This window comes from Amphichorda felina, assembly GCF_050947745.1.
Source record: "Amphichorda felina strain 45539 chromosome Unknown scaffold_3, whole genome shotgun sequence".
NCBI lineage: Eukaryota > Fungi > Ascomycota > Sordariomycetes > Hypocreales > Bionectriaceae > Amphichorda > Amphichorda felina.
In genome coordinates, this window is record NW_028145047.1 from 2,466,286 (window position 1) to 2,483,253 (window position 16,968).

Below are 16,968 nucleotides of genomic sequence, written 5' to 3' on the forward strand. Positions count from 1 at the left end.
TTAGGTGGGCTCGGCAAGGCACCCTTCTCGATGAGCATCACGGGTTCCCCGTCTATGAAATCGCTGGCATCGATTAGTCTGGTAGCTCACCAGGCGCAATTGGACTCGGACCCAATCCGAACGGTCGTACGAAGTACTATTAGGGGTCATCATCAGGAGATGTTGGTGTGTCCTCGTGGGCGTGTGGGGCGATAATCGGCAGTCACATCGCCCACATCATTACCTCCACAATAGGACACAACTTGACAGTGTGAAGACATGAACATGGCATATTATGGGATATCGCGCGTGGGCTATGAAGGAGGCGTTGTCCACCACCTGCATACGATATTACGTTAGGAGTTGGCACTGTCGAATCTGAATCTGCCGTCTTGAAGTACCTACGGATATATCCGTACTCGTCATGCGGAGAGCTGCTCGTGCTATTACATAGCAGTATCCATATGCTGGGTTATTCAAGCACCCTCTCCGAGACATGACAAAGACCAGACGGAGCGGACAGTTGCAGCATGGCATGCGTGCAGCGTCCATGTCTGAGACCTGCACTGATGAGGTAGTCCAAAATGTTCCGAGGCCCTGGTGCGGGGATCAGGTTGGAGAGTGGCAGGGCCGCACGGGGCAGGACAAGGTCAAAGGATGTTGGACTGGCGAGATCCGATTCCCGGTGCCCCGTCGCTGGTGCCCACCATGGCAGCAAGTGGAAGTTGTCGCAGACAGTTCAAAAAGGCCCGGTGGGGAATCTCGGGGGTAGCAAAAGTAGTCACCTTGTGGCCGTCGCGGCTCGTAGTTGACTCTGGCCGCCTGGCGCTGGGCGGGACATGGCCCATCACAGATCCTAGTCGATTCCAGTTGATCATCTCGCGACAAGGGCCCTGGTAACAAGGGCCCAGCCAGTGGGAATCGGAGAAGGGGGGGAGGGAGCCCTACCGAGTACTGGTACTCCGTCCTGGAGGCCTGGTGCTCGACAGTGGGCCCCCCACAGGCAAGACAGGCCAACGCCGGGGCAGTGCTACCACTGTAACCACGGCGCGAAAAGCGTCCTTGAATTCCCAGCGGTGGCCTGGCCAGCCACGTTCTTGTACCGGTACAGTGAGCAGGTACCTGGTAGGGCTCTGGGCCACCCCACCATCAGGGCGAGGCTTTGATCGCCGTTCCTAAGCCACGCCCCCCCTTCCCAGCAAACGGCTCCGTCACGCAGCTAAGCGAGCTATGTATGATAATCACCCCCCCTCCCCTCCCGATTCTGCTACGTGAGAGGCGGAGAGCGAGGAACGCGAGGCAGAGACGGGAGAGCACTACTAGTAGGGAAAAAAACACCCCCAAGACACTCGCCAAACTCATGGATGGATGGATGAGATTGATGGATGTACGGATGACACAGCGCGTGGCATGGCATGGCATGGCATGGCATGAGATTCTCCTGGTTTATCCGTCTGCCTGCCCGTCCAGGCTCCCACCCTCTCTTTTGTCTCTGGTGTCTCTTCAAAGCCTGGCTGTAATAAGTGTCACTGCCAGAGGCCTTTCTGCACCACTTCTGCTGCATTACACCCTGGTCCTTGGGTGAGGCTTGGTACCTCCCTCCTCTACAGACACTGCGACCTCTCACTATCACCTCACCCCTCATTGGACCCCCCCGGTTCTGCCCTAGTAATATTAAGCTACTCATCGTTTGCCTAATCCTATCCATCCCGATACCCAGAGGCGTACTTCGTATTGTTCCTGTCTATATCACCTCGGGCCCCCCCCAAATCCACATCTTGACCTCGTCACTTGCCACTGTCACCAAAGTGCGAACACACCTCAACGGTATCACGACTTGCGCAAAGAAACATCCCCCCTCTTCCGCCTTGCCTTTACCCTGACGACACCAACCCCCCTTGCTCTACGTCTCAGTCATATGGTACCAGACAGACGGGATTGTCATACACGTTTTCGACCCTCTACTGAATTCGACGTACGGCGGGGAATGACCTGGGGTACCGAAGGTAAGGTCTTCTCTGCAACGAGCTGGTGCAAGGCGAGCCCGAGGACGAGCAGGATCCTGACAAGAGTGTTGGTGAAGCACGGTGACGGCAGACGCTGAACCGACTACACGGCCATTCCACGACGACTTTGATCTTACCCAGAACGCATTCTGTGATCCCCGACGCGAGATGGTTTCTCTGGCCGACCACCCCTTCACCAGCATGTTCTCCTCCGGGCCCGAGCCCAACTTTAGTCGATATCCCGACCCTCCCCATAGTGCAGAAAGCTACGACACCAGCGCCAACGATAATACATCCCCGATGGAGATGAACGGAATCTACTCCATGCCCACCACCATGGGATTCGAGCAGTCCCTCTACGCCGAAGCCGCACATTACACACTGGGCCACAGCCAGCCCTCGCCTGGCCTTTACCCCGAGGATGGAGACCTGCGAATGCCCTCATCCAGCCTCTCGACCGCATCGGCCAACTCGTCCGCCATCGGCTCACCACAGTCTAACCCTGCTCGCTCGGCACCCGTACCTGAGTGGAATGCACAGGGCATGGGCGTCAGGCCCGGCATTGTGGGCAACGATTACATTTCGCCCGAGTACGCAGGCTACTCCGGTCCTGGTATGGAGGACTCGCTCGCATTTGATTTCGCACAAGCCAAGGGTTTTGTTGGTGAGTTTCCAGAAGGTCTCTTTTGCTGTCGATCCCCAAAATTCTCTTTTCCCCTCGGCACGCGCCGGCGACTCACCACCGCTCCCACCACCGCTCCCACCAACACCACCTCACCATCTGCACCCACTTGGTTGCTGCTGTGCCACACCGCCACGATTCGGCTGCGGGTGCCCCCTGGTGCATGTCACCAGTCATAGGGCCCAGCTCCCCGACCCGATGCGCTGTCCTCCCGTGCATATGTGGCGACACCCCTGCTCTGTGGCTGTGTTCTGCTTGACTGGTTCACTGGACGGAGCTCCGAGACATTTCGGGGCGCTTGTCATAGGCCAGAGTCCACCAGAATGACGGTGCCACCGCGGCAGCTCCGAGGCTCCCTCCCTGTGCCTGATGATGTACCACGTACTGGTAGTACGTGCTTTCTTTTCTCAGGGGCCGGGCTTGATAAAACAAGTCGTCGCGTCCGTTGAGATCACGATCTGCACCAACAATCTCAAACATGAATCTAAACTCAATTGCAACAACCATGATGGATGCTAACGATCTGTGCCCCTCGATAGATCCGTCACTTATCCACCCAGAGATCGGCGGGCCCCCGATCTCGGTTCCCCATCACTTCGACACACACTTTCAACCACACCATCACCACCACCACCACCATCATCAACAAGCACATTTTCCCGCCTCCCCTTCTATCTCTTCATCATCTCCCATGCTCCGCAATGACAGCGCGTCGCCGTCATTTCTCCACAACAATGCGCCCTTCCACCACCCCCACCCCCATCCCCACCAGACTCCCTTCTCCAACAGCCCCTACGCAACCCCTGTCGACCTCAATGCCCGCCGTCCCAGCATGAGCAGCTTTGTCTCGCCTACTTCGGCCGATGGCCACAGCGGCGACGAGGCCAAGGAGAAGCAGCGGTGTACCTACCCCGATTGCGGTAAGGTCTTCAAGGACCTCAAGGCGCACATGCTCACGCATCAGAATGAGCGCCCTGAGAAATGCCCCATCCAAACCTGCGAGTACCATACCAAGGGTTTCGCTCGCAAGTATGACAAGAACCGCCACACCCTGACCCACTACAAGGGCACGATGGTCTGCGGTTTCTGCCCCGGATCGGGGTCGCCGGCAGAGAAGTCGTTCAACCGTGCCGATGTCTTCAAGAGGCACCTGACTGCCGTCCACGGTGTCGAACAGACTCCTCCCAACAGCCGCAAGAAGACACCCGTGGCCGTTGCTGGCGGCAAGAAGCTGGCTGGTTACCCCCCGGATGCCACCGGCAAATGCAGCACCTGCTCGCAGACTTTCTCCAACGCCCAGGACTTCTATGAACATCTGGACGACTGTGTCCTGCGCATTGTCCAGCAGGAGGACCCCGCTGAGGCTGTCAATGCTCGGCGGTTGGCTGAAGTGGAGAATGACAAGGCCGTTCGCAAAACGCTGGCTAAGAACAAGGTTAGCGACGACACGAACAAGCCGTCTGCCGATGAGGATCAGTCTTGTGAATCGGATGAGGACGACGTCGACATGAAGGACCAGGTGGAGGACGACGACCCTAAGGTCTTTGGTGACCAGAGAGTGAACCCCCCAAACGGCGTGCAGAAGTCGCGTGGTCTCACCCACTCCCGGGGCGGCGTGCCTCTCAAGGTCAAGAGCAAGGACCGCAAGCCCAAGCGGTATCCCACCTGCTGGGGCGACAACACCCCCAAGGCAGCCAACATGAAGAAGCGCGTCCTGGCCTGCTTTGATGGGCCGCGACGGCTTGTCAAAGATGACATGCTGCTTTGTGTGGACCATGAGCTTCGCCTCAAGCTGTCCGACGGCAAGCACTACGTCACCGATCTAGACGTACAGACGCTCAAGCGCGCCGAGGGTTTTCTGAACGCCACCGAGGAAGAGAAGGGTCCCTGGATCTCCGATGATCCCACCGAGGACCAGATGAAGCAGATGCGTGATATGCTGAGTACCACCAGCTGAGCACCCACCAACCTCCTTATCAATTCGCATCTACAAACCTATACTCGCCTTAACACCGCCACTGGGCCCTCACATACACGAACCTCGAGGACCATTCTACTACCACTTCATATTACACTTGGGGACATGGAAGGCACGGCAAGCGGCGCAACGTGAACTATATGGGACGGGACGGACATGGGACGATGGAGGACAACAGAACAACACACACTTTTTGATGACTTGATACGACCCGCAGACTGCAATGGCGCTATTTTCACCATCGGCGGCCGATGCAGTCTCTTGATACCCACTTCTGGATTTTGTATGCGCGGACTTTCTTTTTTTCGTGACGGCCTTGGGAATGGAACTGGTGTTTGCTCACCTAGAGGATAAAAAGGAAAGGGAACTCGCCCTCTCGCCTCAACACAGAGATGCCACGTCTCGGTGACGTGGGTCTTGGTAACTGTTAATTTTCTGGGCCTAGTGGACTGGGCGCTTCTGCAGAGAGCAGATCACATTCACGTTGAAATGTATATATAACAACGGCCTTGGGGGTTCAAAACATGGTGGGGAGAATAATGGGAAGGAATATGGATGGAAGTATTTGCCTGTTTAGCGTTCCCAGGGAACCAAGGGGGGGTGGATGATTGGACACTCATACCTCGCTCAGAAAACAATTGATTTGCCACAGTCGATATTTGACAACTTTTGTGCAGAGTTGCCCTGATTGTGAAGTTTTCTCCTTCATAGTGTGCTCCCAGCGCATCGTGAGGTTGTGAGTCGAAGGCTCATTGGTTTGTTGTGTCCGGTGGTGAGGGGCCCCGCACCACATCTCATCACCACCACTACTTCAACTCGTTTCATACTTCTTCCTAGCAGAGCAAAACCCTCCCTGCCATGTGCCTTTGAAACCTGCGGATTTGCAGCTCGTCCCACGCCCCTTTCAAGCTAGCGCAATCTCACCCACAGGCCATGGCGCTGACATCGCGCATCTCCACCCACAGGGGGAACGAACCCTTCGATCCCGAGGACCTGCTCTACACGTCCCTGGGGGTCATCTTCCCAGACGACGTGACGTGCCAGCACGGCGAGGCCGAGAACTCACTCGTCTACGCCTCCCCGCACCTCCCGCGCCCCCTGGTGCTCGACCTGGCCAAGCCCCCGAGCGAGGACGGCCGCCTCTTTGCCCATTACCTGTGGAACGCGAGCCTGCTGCTGGCCGAGCTGGTGGAGGGCGATACGCTGCTTCGGTGGCGGCAGCGGGAGGAGGAAGGGGGCCAATGGCGGAACGGGAAAGAGGAGGAGCCTGTGGGCTTTGACGTCGGCGGGCTGAGCGTCGGCGAGCTCGGGGCGGGGACGGCGCTGCCGAGCATCATGGCCGGGCTGGTAGGCGCACGAAGAGTCCTAGTGACGGACTACGCCTCGTCCGCGGTCCTCGAGGCGCTGCGGACGAACACGGAGCGCAACGTCCGGCCTGAGCTGGCGCCGCCGGGTGTCGTCGTCCCGCCACCGAGCGAGGTCCTGGTCCGTGGCCATGGATGGGGCGGGGAGCTGCCGGACGACACGCCATCGCATCAGCACGCCTACGACCGCGTGTTTGTGTGCGACTGCCTCTGGATGCCGCCGCAGCACGGCAACCTCATGCGATCCGTGTCGATGCTACTTAAGCGGGGGCCTTCGGCGCGAGCATTCATCGTGGCTGGGTTCCACACGGGGAGGGCGGGCATGGCGGGCTTCTTCGACGCGGAGGCGCTGCGGCGTGTAGGCGGGCTCGAGGTGGAGAGGATATGGGAGCGGGACTGCGATGGGGTGGAGAGGGCGTGGGATCCTCACGCAGAGGAGGAGGACTCGACGGCGAGGAAGAGGTGGCTCGTTGTTGCGGTGCTGCGGAGGGTGGAGGAGGAGAGGTAAGGGGGTGGTGGTAGGGGGGAAACACAACCTTATAGCCAGCCTGTCGGGGGGATGGACACTCACTATAGGTGGATGCCTCCTATGGCGATATTGATCACCCTAGGGACATGGGCTTTCTTTCAGCTGCTCTCGCGGTGTGTGTGATTGGCCTTGATGGAGACCGTGGGACCCGTGGCGGCGCCACGGTTAGCTACCTGATGACGAGTTGCTCGAGATGTAGTCATGTCGCGCGAATAGCGCATGGGGAGGTGGCGATTGAGTGGGGGAGATGTTTTGAATAAGGGGGAGCTGAACACAGGGAATAATCCTAGCTGGCGTTGTGGGAAACCGGTGGAAGTTGGGATGCACACAGCCGCAACAGGACTAATACATAATAAGTCACAAAGACATGATGATGGTAACCAGTACGGAGTAGTAGAATGACAAATCCAGGTCCAGGCCGGCGTGGGACCATACAGTTGGGTTGATGGAGTCGTCCACTCCCGTGAATTGCAATGAGTATTTGTACGTACATAGTATTTGGGATGACATGATTAGTAGATTCCGCTTATCCTTAATTTGGGGCTTCGATGCTCGGCCCCATCTCATCTATCCTGGTCACTCGTTCGTGATTGACCCTCAGATTCTCTGCCCCGCTCAGTGCCTTGGTGAGCATGCTCTCGTGTCTCTCTGTTACGAGCCGTCGGAAGGCCCCAACCAGGAAGCCGGCCACGACGTCGACCGACCAGGTGTCGGGGATCAGCCCCAGCACGTCGTCAATCTCAAACCACCCGCCGAACCGCTCTAGCAGCGCACCCGTCTGCTCGATACGATCACTTAAATCGCCGATGTGAAGAAACTCATGCAGCACGGCGTGGAAGAGACGGCGCTGCTCGTCCACGGTGGGGAGGGAGTCGGCGCGACGGAGCCCGGCCGGCGTGGTCAAGCTGTCAATGCTTGTGCCCCCGCGGAGGCAGTATGCCACAGCGGTGTCGTAGTCGCCTAGCTGATGGACTAGTAGGCGCAGGGCATCTGTATGGTTCCGTTCTCGGCCTGAAAGGATGATGTTCTCAGGGACGAGAAGGTTAGCTGGCAATGCGGCGATTCGCTCCTTAATGGTCAACGTGTCGTAATTATGGGCGCCGCTGAGTAGTTGAAGCAGACGGAGCCGGCTATGATATACTTCGTTATCTGGAGGAGCATTGTCGGTGAGGAAGTGACGGTAGGTCGGTTTGGGGGCACTGAGGGCCCTGTAGGCATCGTAAGTTGCCATGATGGTGTCTCGACTCGCCGGTGACGACTGGAGGTCGTTGACAACGACGTCGAGATAGTAGTTTATTAGGTCGTTGACGTAGCCCGTATGCCCTTTTCCAAAGACAAGATGCTCCAAGTAGTACTTGACGGCGTCGGGTGCCTCTTCTTTGAGGATATTCACGACTTGAGCGGGCTCAAACTTTGGAGCCCTGCCATTGTCCTCCGTAAAGACTTGGACGCCGAGCTTGGGGTTCCGGCTTGCCAGCCAGACACCGTATTCTTGCACCAGAGGCTGGCTGCGAATCCTCGTGAGATACTCCCTCACTCGCTGCTCGCCATCGCGGAGTTCCTGGCCATCGTCCCGCTCGCCCTCAATGATCCGCCTCCAGGTCCCTAGGACATCGCCAGCCATCTTACGGCTCTGGTACAGACGACTCAAGATAAACAGTCTGTGGTACGCCTCGAGGAGATCGACTGCTCGCTCAAAGCAATCAACGCCTTTGTCCACAAGATCATTTAGCTCTTTCCTCACAGCTCCGCCGCTACCAAAAGATTTCGGTGATGTCTTGTCCAGCTCCAGGAGGACGAGGAGTAGGGCTGCGTCGACCGTTTTGAAGACTTCGCTCTCGTCGGATACGCTAGGAAGCCCCTTCATCCCTCTCCATGAAGTCAGGAACCTCCGCAGGAAATGCAAGATCCTTGGACTCAGGGAGCCGATGGTATCTTTGGCCGTCTTCTCAAACTCGCTGCTCCTAACAAAAACATCGGTGGCCTTCTTGACACCGCCGTATATCCATATCCCTCGGCGCCCCTCGATGATTTCATTCCTCACGCCGGGAATGAGCGAGAGAACAACTCTGGGGTCGAGACTGCTTTCCACCAAGACCTCCTCCAGCGCCTGGATCTCGGAGTCAGAGAACTCTTGGCCTGGCGGCGTCCTCAGGAGACTGGTCAAGAGGAGCAGGCCAACTTTTTGACGCAAGTAACCAAATGTGAGAAACTCTAGCTCCGTCTGAGCATCGCGTCGACGAACAGCTCCGAGGACAGAGACAACCGCGCGCCGGTCGATCTGTTGCGGGTTTGCGTAGCCACCTGGGCATGCTGTCTCCAGGACCGAGTCATATCGTACAACTAGGGGGTTGCGCATTGCCCACCATATGCGGTCACCGGCCCACACAACCAGCTTGGCCTGCGCTTTGGCAAGGCGCCGTGCAAACTCTTCTGCCTCGGTGTTCCGTGCCACCTGCCATCCATCAGGCAAAGAGTCCCCATCCTGTGAGTCGGAGTCTCTTTCAAAAAGCTCCTTCTCCTTTGAGAGTCTCTCGATGGATGATGCGGTCCTCGAGTCGAGACTCCTAAGCGACACTGTTGATGCTGCCATACTTCCTGAGAAGGGTGAGTATTTCCGTTGACAAAGCCTGGTCACGATATCCTCAATCTCTGTTTCCTCGGACCCTGTAAGTGACCGAATGCCATATACTGTAGAATTATCGACCCCTTCAGCCTCTAGCCAGTGCCGATCGCTTTCCGGTCTATCGCTAGCATTCAAAGGTTGGATCTCGAGACCATGGCGGAGGCCATCGTCAAATTCTTTGGCTAGGGAAGCCAAAACAAACCCGTCATCCTCCTCCATCAAAGCCGATTGAGAGGACGTCTGATCAGTGGAACCCGGGTCGACAACAATCTCCTTGGGGTACCTTTCGAAGCTGACAGGGGCTCTGGTCGGATCGCCGTCGAGGTTCACAAACATGCCAATGCATGGCTCCACAGGGCTAGTGCCTCTTATTATAAAGAACTCCTCAGCTGTGGGGGATGCGATGTGCGGCTTCAGGAACACCTGCCTCGGCTCTGACCTGGCCTCCGTAGTCTGGCTTGGTGTACCTGTCCGCGAGGGCGGGCTTAGAAAAGACCTGCTGTCACTAGATGGTGGTGGTGGTGGTGGTGCCACAGCATCCTCTTGTGGCTGAGGGCTCTTGGATGGGGTGGACGGTGCCGAGTCTTTGAGAACTCGGTCCGCACCATGGCGTTCACTAGACCGATCCCGTCTGACATTACTCAAGATGGCTCCTCCCAGGCTTGCGCTTCTGCTATGGCTCAGCGAGCTCGCGGAGGGCCTGTTCTGGGCCGAGGAGTTGCTTCGCGTGATGCCGCCGGAGGAATCGGTGGGGAGACTCTGTGCTTGGCCAATCTCGCTAGGGGATGGTGACTCGTCCTGTGATGAGATGCTCATCAGGGGGATTCTAAGTTGCCGCTCGACGTCCAATAGCGAATAAGATTTGGAATCCGCGACACACGCAATAGAGTCGCGGCGCACGGCGAGGGTGCTGCCCGGGAATGGGATATCCTAGTAACAGTTAGACCTGTGTCTGAGCTAGGTCGCAGCATGGGGAGGTGGTGTTTAACGTACGTGGACTATTCGAGGCTCGTCCCCAATCTTGATGGCCTGTATCAGCCTGTTCAACGAGACCAGCACAGTCTGGGCCCTGGGGCGTCCATCGTCGGCTAGGGACTCGTTCAAGTCGATCCCACCGATCCAGTTGCAGTTCCTGAGCTTACGGTTCCCGTAGGCGGGGCTCAGCTCAGGGAGGGAGTAAAAGGTCACAGTCCAGTTGCAGCGGATGCATGCCTTGCCGGCTCGAGGGAGGAGGACGATTTGCTGGACTCCTGGGAGGGCGCCAGAGGAGCCTCCGGATGGCTCTGCGTAGTACGGGGAGAGCCTCGAGGCAAGGATGTAGACGGGACTTCCGCCTCGGTCGTTGGGGTCGGGGGGGATCTGAACGAAGTGTAGGAGCTCGGAGGCGCTGGTGCCGACGTACAAGTTGTGATCTAGACGGGTTGGTGGTGTTAGTGGGTGTCGACAAGACGGGCCGTGGACAACACACCGTAGTAATCAACGCAGTTGATCTTGACGTCCGCCTGGGAGCCATCTGCGGACAGAGGCACCTCTCCGAGCAAGGTCCTCAGGACGAAAGGTCCATCCTCCCGTCTTGAGAGTTGCCCGTCGCCCGAGGAACTCGATGTCATAGCGGCGGGTGGATGGGTGGTATCATCGGTAGAATGCCGTCATGATGGTCGCTAACGAGAAGAGTGCGCGTTTCGACGAGAAGACAGTGGCAGTTTGGGATACGCAGCGCCCAAAATTGGCGTCACGAAGACAGCAATGGAGTGTGATGGTCGTGAGGAGCTCGGGGAGATGCGGGTTGCTGGCGAGCTGAAGCCTGGAGGAGCTGGAGGAGCTCCAAAGTGACGGCACAAGGCTGACGACTTGGGTGGGGGCGGTGCAGCGTGCAGCGTGCAGAAGCAGCAGCCAACAGCCAACAACCCAACAGTGCACTGTGCGAGAGCCCCTTCAGGGAACTTCCCAGTCAGGCAGCGAATTGCACCCTGCTATCGTCAACACGTTTCATTCCGCAACATCGCAACCGCGACCGTCATCTGCCATTGTTCTGCCTAACACGCTCATTTTCCTACTTCTAGCCACATCAACAAGACGGGTTTTTGTCTGTCAAATGAATCTGCCCACCAACCTCCCCTGTTGAACGAAACGTGGCCACCATGGCGGACCCGGTGACCTTCGCAGAGGAGGCTGCTGCTGCTGCAGCCGCAGCCTCCAAGGAGCCAGAGAAGCCGACGCCTACGTTTGATGGCGAGAACAAATTCCAGCATGCCATCGCTGTTTGGAGAAGTATGCCAGCTCATTGACGCTGGTGCCTCGCCAGGTCTGCTGCTGACAGGCGCAAACAACAGATCTCGACATGACGACCCTCACGTCCAAGCTCGACAATACAGCTTCCGAGATTGTGTCCTTCCAGCGAGACTCGACTGTCCAGCGCAAGGAGCTTGCCCAGAAGACCAAGGAATTCCGAAAGATGGACGATGCGACTAAGCTCACCGAGGTCAAGGGCTTGCTCAAAGGTACAGAAGATGCCCCGGGATCTGTATACCTTCCTTTGCACGATTCTGACTCTTGCCGCAGCGTATCAGAGCTTCATCGATGTTCTGACAAACCATTCAAAATCCGTCAACTCGTCGTTCCTACAAGCATACACGTCACTCTCGGAAGTTCCCGATCCGTACCCCCTACTCGAAGCCTCGGTTGATTCTATGCTTGTCTCCGAAGACACCCTCCCTCGGCTCACTGAGGAGAACAAGCATCTCCAGAAAAACCTGAACAAAGTCACATCGCAACTAGAGGAGACGGAATCCAAACTCCAGAGCGAGCGGACGACGCGAAAGGAGGTCGAGGAAAACCTGGAAGCCCGAGTCAAGGAGGTCGAGGCATCATGGACAGCTGTGCTGGAAGAGAGCAAGGACAACTGGGAGGCCAAGGAGAAGAGCATGGAGGAGAAAGCTGAGAACCAGGACCGGCTGTTGAACGAAATGCGGGCTACCTATGAGGTGAATCAACGGCTAGGGAAGAGCAGCGCAGACCACGATGCCCAGCGCAACCATGTCTCGAGTGCTGAGGTGGAAATGCTCAACTCGGACCTGGAGCGGACCAGCTCCAGGCTTGCCGAGGTGGAGGCGAGGAATGAGCAGATGAGGATTGAGCTCGCTCAAGCCAAGGCCTCGGCCACAACGCACGCCGCCGAAACATCTTTAGAAGACGACCCCGGTTACATGCGCATGCGATCAGAGAATTCTTCTTTTATCAGGAAGCTCGACGGTGCTAGGATTGAGCGGGAAGGGCTCAAGCGGGACTTTGACGCAAAGCTACGGTCTCTGGAAAGGGAAGCGGCACTCCTCAAGGAAGAGAAGGAAGCACTCAAGGTCAAGGTTCAGAAATGGAACGACTATGATGAGCTCAAGCAGGAGCTCGAGGTGCTCAAGAGCATTGAATTCGCGACAGGTGACGACGACGACAACATGAGCGACAAGCTTGAGGATGGAGCAACTACAAAAGGGGACACACTTGAGAAGCTTTTGCTGGGCCGGAACAAGAAATTGAGCGATGAGCTCACCGTCCTGCGAGTGTCGTACCAAGATATCCAAACCCGGTTGGAGGACCTTCAAGAAGAGTTGTCGCGGACTAACGCGGAGTTGGAGAAGTCGCAGAATCTCAACGAGAAGCTAGAGAGTGACTTGGAAAACATGCACGCAGAAGGGGCCAATGCTTTCCCCTCGGGGGCATCAGTTGCTGGTACTTATGTCACACGCGCACCGACGACACGCAGAGGAGGGAGGAGCTCGCCAACCTCGTCAATCATCAGCGGGATTGATCCACGGGCGGGACCCGGCGAGAGAGAGCCTATGGGTGGTGGCTCAGGGATTCTGCCCATGGTGACGGCGCAGCGAGACCGTTTTAAGAAGAAGAACGCCGAGCTGGAGAAGGAACTGTCCGAGACACACCGGTCGGTTCAGCAGCTGCGTCAAGAGGTTGCAGCCCTGCAAAAGGACAACCTCAACCTGTACGAGAAGACGAGATATGTGTCGACCTACAACAGGGGCGGAGCGACAGCATCATCGTCCTCGACGTACGGGTCTAACCCGAACCCTTCGACCGTCCCCATGGGCAGCTCGGGCAGCCCAGGGATGGAGCTAGACCGGTACCGCCAGGCATACGAGTCTAACCTATCGCCGTTTGCCGCATTCCGGGGCAGGGAGTCAGCCAGGGCGTATCGACGGATGAGTTTCCCCGAGAGGGTGGTGTACTCGATCACGCGGATGGTGCTGTCATCGCGTATGAGCCGGAACCTGTTTGCGGCATACTGCCTGGCGCTACACCTCTTGGTCTTCTTCTCACTGTACTGGCTGGGGTCGGCGGACTTTGAAAAGCATGCAAGCCAGCTGGGCTCGGCGACGGCGGCGGCGGCGGCTGCTGGTGGTGGTGGTGGTGGTGGTGGTGGTGGTGTTGCCGTTCCCGCCGGCCAAGGCAGCTCGCAGGATGTGCCAGATGCGCACGGGGAGTGGCAGCAGGACGGCTTCCAAGGACAATAATGACGGGGGAGAAGTGACTAGTCTGTACGACGTATGAGCGGGGGGGTTGATAGCATTCTAGGCGTGGCATGGATGATGGGACCGACCTTACGTACCTACTATTTTAGCGAGGGCTCTTCAGATCTGCCCGTGTATACATTGAGGCGCGTGTCATATCTCGCTGGGGAGCACCGGGCTGTTCTTGTATGGCTATTGGCTGGAGATGGGTCTTCAGCACCTGGGTTTCTTTTCCTTCTTGCAGACGGAGGGTTGTCAGGACTACTAGGGCTGTATGTTGCACAGTGGCGTCTGTATCCAGGCAGATCAAAGCTCCTCAGGAGGCGCCGGCCGTCTGGGCGGCCACGGGCACAACGCGCGCATGAGCCAATGGGAGCGCGTGTTTTGGTGTGGGGCAGGGCCTATTTTTGGGTGGCCGATGCCGTGGACCCGTGGTAGCAATAAGGGAGAAATCGTGATACCAGCTTTGTGAGAGACACAGCATGTGATATGATTATTCAAGTTGCCTATCTTGTCAATTCTCGCCCTTGGCTAAGTTCACCGCACTTTCCCATTGCATTGAATTCGATTGATTTGTTTAATGGGTGCCAGTGTGGTGAACGTCGGGTCTGCCTCTGTGGTCAATAATAGCTGTAGTCACTGGTGGGGCCCTCAAGTACGACTCCAAACACTCGGTAGTATTCCCCGTAGGGGAGACATGGGCACCACGATGCGATATCAAGATGGCGATCAAGGACAGCTGGGGTCAATCAAGAGCCGTCAAGGGGCCAGCAGTCTAGAACATCAATGATCCCCCATCCCCCATGATGATGCTCGATGCCAGGTGCCTGTGCGGATATTTCTTGCATTTGGGTCCGTGCTATAGCACCAGTCGCATTACCAGACCACTAGACCGCTGGACTGTGGTGGGCGGCGCTTACACCTGTCGGTGCCCAGCCAATCGTCGCGTCCACCCCATCCATTGGCCCTCAGCCGTCCCCATAGCGGGCGGCTACACGTCTCCAGGCCCAGCATATCAAATCTCCCCTGCGTGGCTGCCCGTCCAGTTGCTCCAGTATTGCCCGCTGGGCCCGTCTCCGAGAGACAATGGCGGCGGTTGCGCTGTTGCGTCGCTTGGCACCCTGGGTGTATATCTGACACGACGTGCCTCTCCCTCCCGGCCTCGGGAGACGGAGCTCGACTACTTCTCTGTATCTCTCCACTGGCACTGCATCTTTCTTGTGTGTAATCGCAAGGGGTGCTTTTCCTTTTTGTCTTCCCTTTGTAATTCTTGAGTTTCTTTCCTTGTCGGCTCTCTCTCCATCTCTCTCATACCCGGGGTTCTGTTCGTTTCGACATTTCTTCGTTTCGATATTTCCAGCGCCTCTTATTCTGATCCACCAACACCACCAACAATACTCCACCAAGATGCGTCTGTCTACCATCTTGGCATCTACGCTGGCCGTAGTCGCCTCCGCCGCACCTACCTTCCCTGATCTCAACATCAAGGAAGTCGTCAACGCCGACGACACTCTCGACTCGCTGTCCGAGTACTTCAACCTGCTCGCGACAAGGGTCCAACTCGCCAAGGTTTTGACCGAGGCGCCTATCTGCGATGTCTCCAAAGCACAGATGCCACAGGGTAAATCCCACCTGATAGCATTCGAGATCCAAGAAGCAATACTGACGATGCCCAGCCCCCAAAGCCCTACCCTTGCCGTCCGAGGGCCTAAGAGTCAAGCACGTGGCCGTCGGCCGCGGCACGCAAAACTACACCTGTGAGGCCACCAACGCCGACACGGTGCCCCAGGCGGCGGGTGCGCTGGCCCAGCTCTTCAACGCCAGCTGCGTGGCGGCCCTGTACCCGGACCTGCTGGAGCGCATCCCCGCCATGGCGCTGCGCTTCAACCTCAGCGACTCGGACCAGCTGGGCGCGTCGCCGCTGCAGGCCACGGGCGTGCACTACTTCTCGGCGCCCAAGACGCCGTACTTTGACCTGGGGGCCGGCCAGGGCCAGGCCTGGTGCGCCAAGGACGACGAGAGCGCCGCGCCGGACTCGGCCGCCGTGGGCCAGCAGGACGACAAGGCCGTGGCGTGGCTGCGGCTGACGACCACCGAGGGCACGACGGGTTCCATCCGCGAGGTGTACCGCGTGTCGACGGCCGGCGGGAGCCCTCCTGCCACGTGCGAGGGCATGCCCGAGACGTTTGAGGTGCAGTATGCGTCTGTGTAAGTCTCCCCCTCATGCGTATTACCTGGATCTCGGTTGGGGTGATAGATCACGGGCGGGTGCTAACAGGCTCGGTAGATATTGGTTCTGGGAGGGAGATAGTGAGGATAGCCAAGAGGGCGATGACGACGGGGACAAGTGAACGATGAGGGCGGCGGAGGCGGTTTCGGCCGGTGGATCATGTGCTTTTCTTGTTGCTACTAGCAGGGTATTTCTATTTTATTTTGATTTTGATTTTAGCTGCCTTGTGTGTTTTCAGAGGTGGCTTGACTGGTACTTAACCGGACGATGCCTCTAGATACCTCAGTAGTAGAACTGGTACAAGTTGGGTGCGCAAATTCATCTTCTCATGCCAAAGTGAGAGAGCCTGGTCACCCAGAGTTCGAAATAATACCAGCAGTCGCTTTTGGGTAGGTATGGAGACAACATATCAGATACATGACGGCGGTCCGCGATCTGAATGCTTGGCAGAATAATAACAGACGATATAAAGCGACTCGTTAAACTGCTGCTCATAAGTATCCGTACTGCGAGTATCAACTACCTACCTGAAGGGGAAGAAGTCCCTGTTCTTGTTACCCCCGCTTGGGGTCTTTAGCGTTGCAATCTGCCCCTCAGATCGGAAAGGAAAGACGCATCGCAGATCAGTAAGAAGCTGTGTTAGCCGTCTTGCCGCGATACTGTGGGCCAATCAAGGCCAACAAGGGCCCGATCCCCATTAACTTGGATTAACTGCTTGTTGGACTTGGAAGGGACCTGGAGGACTCCGGGGGTATTACCTTGTGCTCAACTCCTTGGCAGATACCAGTACATTGGTGAATAATAAGATTGCGTGCCAAATGGATTTTGGATTTGTTGCGTGGCAACAATAGCTCTTGTTACAGGATTGGGTAAGAAACCTTGTTTTGTTGATCTTCCTTTTGTCTGTGGCCAGGGGCCAGCCAGGGCGAAGGTTGAAGTATTTCAATAATAGTATGCCTGCACCCATGCTCACTCTCCGTGGGCGCATTTGCATCCGTATGCACGTTGGCTTTCATTCTTCAACGACCCGATATCCTGGGAACTATCCGCACCA

General features: G+C 57.1%; 5 protein-coding genes across 5 annotated transcripts; 4 read left to right on the plus strand and 1 right to left on the minus strand.

Moving 5' to 3' along the window:
- Positions 1-2,153: 2,153 nt before the first annotated feature.
- Positions 2,154-4,624, plus strand: ACO1O0_003457 (uncharacterized protein; the record flags this gene model as incomplete). Its single annotated transcript, XM_083192911.1, has 3 exons — positions 2,154-2,649; positions 3,207-3,250; positions 3,440-4,624. The coding sequence occupies 3 exons, from the start codon at positions 2,154-2,156 to the stop codon at positions 4,622-4,624; spliced, it is 1,725 nt and encodes a 574-aa protein (XP_083051968.1).
- Positions 4,625-5,578: 954 nt separating this feature from the next.
- Positions 5,579-6,517, plus strand: ACO1O0_003458 (uncharacterized protein; the record flags this gene model as incomplete). Its single annotated transcript, XM_083192912.1, has 1 exon — positions 5,579-6,517. The coding sequence occupies one exon, from the start codon at positions 5,579-5,581 to the stop codon at positions 6,515-6,517; it is 939 nt and encodes a 312-aa protein (XP_083051969.1).
- A 553-nt stretch (positions 6,518-7,070) lies between these two features.
- ACO1O0_003459 (CORVET complex subunit VPS3) lies at positions 7,071-10,774 on the minus strand (the record flags this gene model as incomplete). Its single annotated transcript, XM_083192913.1, has 3 exons — positions 7,071-10,094; positions 10,158-10,576; positions 10,633-10,774. 3 exons carry the CDS (start codon positions 10,772-10,774, stop codon positions 7,071-7,073), a joined length of 3,585 nt encoding a protein of 1,194 aa, XP_083051970.1.
- A 531-nt stretch (positions 10,775-11,305) lies between these two features.
- On the plus strand, positions 11,306-13,687 carry ACO1O0_003460 (CCAAT displacement transcription factor COY1; the record flags this gene model as incomplete). The annotated part of the gene is made up of 3 exons (XM_083192914.1): positions 11,306-11,435; positions 11,498-11,665; positions 11,727-13,687. The coding sequence occupies 3 exons, from the start codon at positions 11,306-11,308 to the stop codon at positions 13,685-13,687; spliced, it is 2,259 nt and encodes a 752-aa protein (XP_083051971.1).
- A 1,404-nt stretch (positions 13,688-15,091) lies between these two features.
- ACO1O0_003461 (DUF3455 domain-containing protein) lies at positions 15,092-16,035 on the plus strand (the record flags this gene model as incomplete). Its single annotated transcript, XM_083192915.1, has 3 exons — positions 15,092-15,305; positions 15,361-15,892; positions 15,972-16,035. The coding sequence occupies 3 exons, from the start codon at positions 15,092-15,094 to the stop codon at positions 16,033-16,035; spliced, it is 810 nt and encodes a 269-aa protein (XP_083051972.1).
- Between the last annotated feature and the right edge of the window lie 933 nt (positions 16,036-16,968).